The sequence below is a fragment of the Artemia sp. Qi Xiang Cuo genome, chromosome 10 (assembly GCF_049724085.1).
Source record: "Artemia sp. Qi Xiang Cuo chromosome 10, ASM4972408v1, whole genome shotgun sequence".
NCBI lineage: Eukaryota > Metazoa > Arthropoda > Branchiopoda > Anostraca > Artemiidae > Artemia > Artemia sp. Qi Xiang Cuo.
The window spans coordinates 73,692,599-73,695,455 of NC_142803.1; the positions used below are offsets into that span (position 1 = coordinate 73,692,599).

The 2,857-nt window shown below is 32.4% G+C and overlaps 1 protein-coding gene across 1 annotated transcript; it reads left to right on the forward strand.

The window, feature by feature from the left end:
* The first annotated feature begins 2,234 nt into the window (after positions 1 to 2,234).
* LOC148948150 (uncharacterized) lies at positions 2,235 to 2,570 on the forward strand. Its single transcript, XM_089096118.1, has one exon. The coding sequence runs from the start codon at positions 2,235 to 2,237 to the stop codon at positions 2,568 to 2,570; it is 336 nt and encodes a 111-aa protein (XP_088952244.1).
* Positions 2,571 to 2,857: the final 287 nt, after the last annotated feature.

Consider the following 2,857-nt stretch of genomic DNA (forward strand, 5'->3'; position numbering starts at 1 on the left):
GAGAAGAGAGAACAAAATGAATCTTTTAAGTTCTAAGAGAGGGGTAAATTTGACCTTTTAAATTTCTCTTTAAATACACAAAAAGGAGTTTTCAATAAAAGTATACCTCGTTAAGATTTACTTTCAAAATTTAAATAGGTAGAGAACCAAGGGGGAGGGGAGGTGGCTAGTTTTCCAATTTACATAATTAATACCAGGATACAGCCTTTTCTATATTGGAAAATGAACTAAAATTATCTCACTTTGACAGTTTTCACCATTTTTGTCGTTAACCTATTTCTAACTAGCAGCAGTCCATAATGCCAAATAAAAACAACACAGTTTTAGCTGTCTATTGTATGACTGAACAATAGCCAAAATACCTTCTGAAATCTACAATGAAGGCCTAACGTCTATTAGTTTTGTTAGCATAAGAGAAAAATAAAGGAATGAAAACGTTAATATGTTACGTGTGTTCTTCTGTTACACGGATCCTTGTCAATGAAACCGGAAATAGTTCTGTTTTGCGGGGCAGCAGATTGATATTGAGAAAGTTGGTTGCTTTAAAAATACTATTCTTTTTCATAAAAAGGATTGAAAAATACTATTTAAAAATAAAGCATTGAAAAAGTACTACTTTCATAGAAAGTATTAAAATAGAACTACTTTAATAAAAAAGTATTAAAGTAGTACTCGGATACTCCCTTTGGCAACCCTGTCTGTCAGCGATACCATCTATTTCGTATTTCTTTTATGTCTCCCATTTCTAGAGGGCAGACCATTTAAAGCTAATTTAAATATTTTTTTTTTATTTTGAGTTTCTACAAGGTTTTTGCAAAGTAAGTTTTCTTTTCCATTGCTTATTCAATGAATAGAGTATTGGTGAACCCCATCAGTTTGTTTTTTAATAATGTTTTATTTGTTTAATTGGTCTTTACTCCATTGTTGAGTATGTACGTAACCACAAGCAGCAACAGAACAAAATGTACGAGTGGACTAATGAACAAATCAAATCCAGACACAATCCTTGTTTAACTTTGTTTCTTCTGTTTTACACGTCATTTTTGAATATTCATTTTCAACAGCCCTCGATCGCCTGGGGTAGTATTACCACGTTCAAACTGTCTATTTACTAGAAAAATGGTTACGGAAAACTGAAACTAGTCAAAAAGAGCATTTCTTTTTTGAAATATATGTGGACTAGTTTATCGGCTACCTCTACCAAAGCTTTCTATTTTTTCTTCTATTGTTCAGCATGCATCCTTTAGATAATTTGTACTTTTTTTGTTGGAACCACACTTAAAAACTGTTTTATTTTTTACTTATTGTCTCTTTTTCGGCACTTTTTCTAAAAAGAACTCAACAATACTATTTTCCGTTGTATTTTGTTCTAAATATGGGACTAAATTAGGGAAGGGACTCGATAAAGGGCGTGATCTGAAAATTTTAGTTATAGTGATAATAATTTGTAAGGTACTAACTTCCTATACGATTTTTTTCTAATTTGCAGTTGGAATGTTAAATGGGGAGAAATTGTGTATACCCTAAATTGGAAGTCGCAAGTGACTTTCGTTTTTGGGCTAGGGGAACAAAAGCTCAGATAATCTGATTAGGAAGTTAAAAAAAATCTAAAGTTTGGAATCAATCAATTACAATATTTAATATGTTTAAAGTACAAATTATATTCTGTAGTAAAGTATATAAATTGTATATTATGTATTTTACTGCAGTACTATGTATAATAGTACAAATAATATTCTGGCTTTTAGAAAGCATAGCGGCTTAGAACCCTACTCATATTCTACCCTAATTCATTTCAATTATATATTGATACTGTTTTATGGCAGTTGTATGCTTGGTAGATTATTTGATTATTTTATTGTTCCTTTTTGGTTTAATGGAGTTCTTTACTTCTTTTGAAAAAATTATTTTGTGGAAAAAGTTTTTAAAATTAATTTAATAGAAAAAACCATTCGTTCACTGAAGAAAAACAAATCTTCTGGTAAAGACGGTCTGCCACCAGAATTATATAAAGCTGCTGACGAGATTGTCACAGCTCAACTCAAACCACTGATTGATATAATCCGGACCGAAAAAATTACTCGAAGAACTGGAAAGTTTCATTCCTTGTTCCTTTCATAAAAACAGGTTGACAAATCAGAATTCATGAACTACCGTAAAATTGCTCGCACTGATATTGCGGCAAAGTTGCCATTCTTCTCCTCAATATATTTAAACAGGCCCAAGAAGAGAAAATGAGGATAGAACAAGCTTTTATTGGAACCGAAATTCCTTGTACCAAGAAAGTTTTTATCTTTAGGCTGCTGTTACAGCAGTGCCAGGTATATGGTTTATCGCTGTTCCTTATCTTCATCGATTTCATGGTAGCATTCAACACAGTTGAGCAAGTCGTTCTCTGGTGTATCCTAGAAGAAGATGGAATGCCTTTATATTCAGTAGATCTTTTGAAAGTATACTTTGAGGGCACGCAGATCCGGGCACGAGATTATGGTGAAGAGTCTGAAAATTTTGATGTGCACTCAGGAGTGAAACAAGGTGATGTCCTATCCCCCATCGTTTTGATTATGTAATTGACAGGATTATAGAGAGAGTTATCAGCAAAGATGAAGCAGCGATGGTTGGAAAAGGTGTTCAGATCACTGACATGGGTTATACTGAAGATGTTGCCATCACTGAGGATGATCTACTAAATGATCTCCAAATGATGATGGACAAAGTTTCATACTACTTTGTAATAGTCCTAGGATTCCCTCTTCTATATTATTAATCTAAGAACTTTTCCCACAAAATAAGTTTTTCAGAAAAATTTAAGAACTCCAATAAACCAAAAAGAACAAAAATAGAATCAAATAATCTA

What these genes read in the sequence shown, in the direction of transcription:
- LOC148948150 (XM_089096118.1), top strand. Translation starts at nt 2,235, where the DNA reads ATGAGGATAGAACAAGCTTTTATTGGAACCGAAATTCCTTGTACCAAG.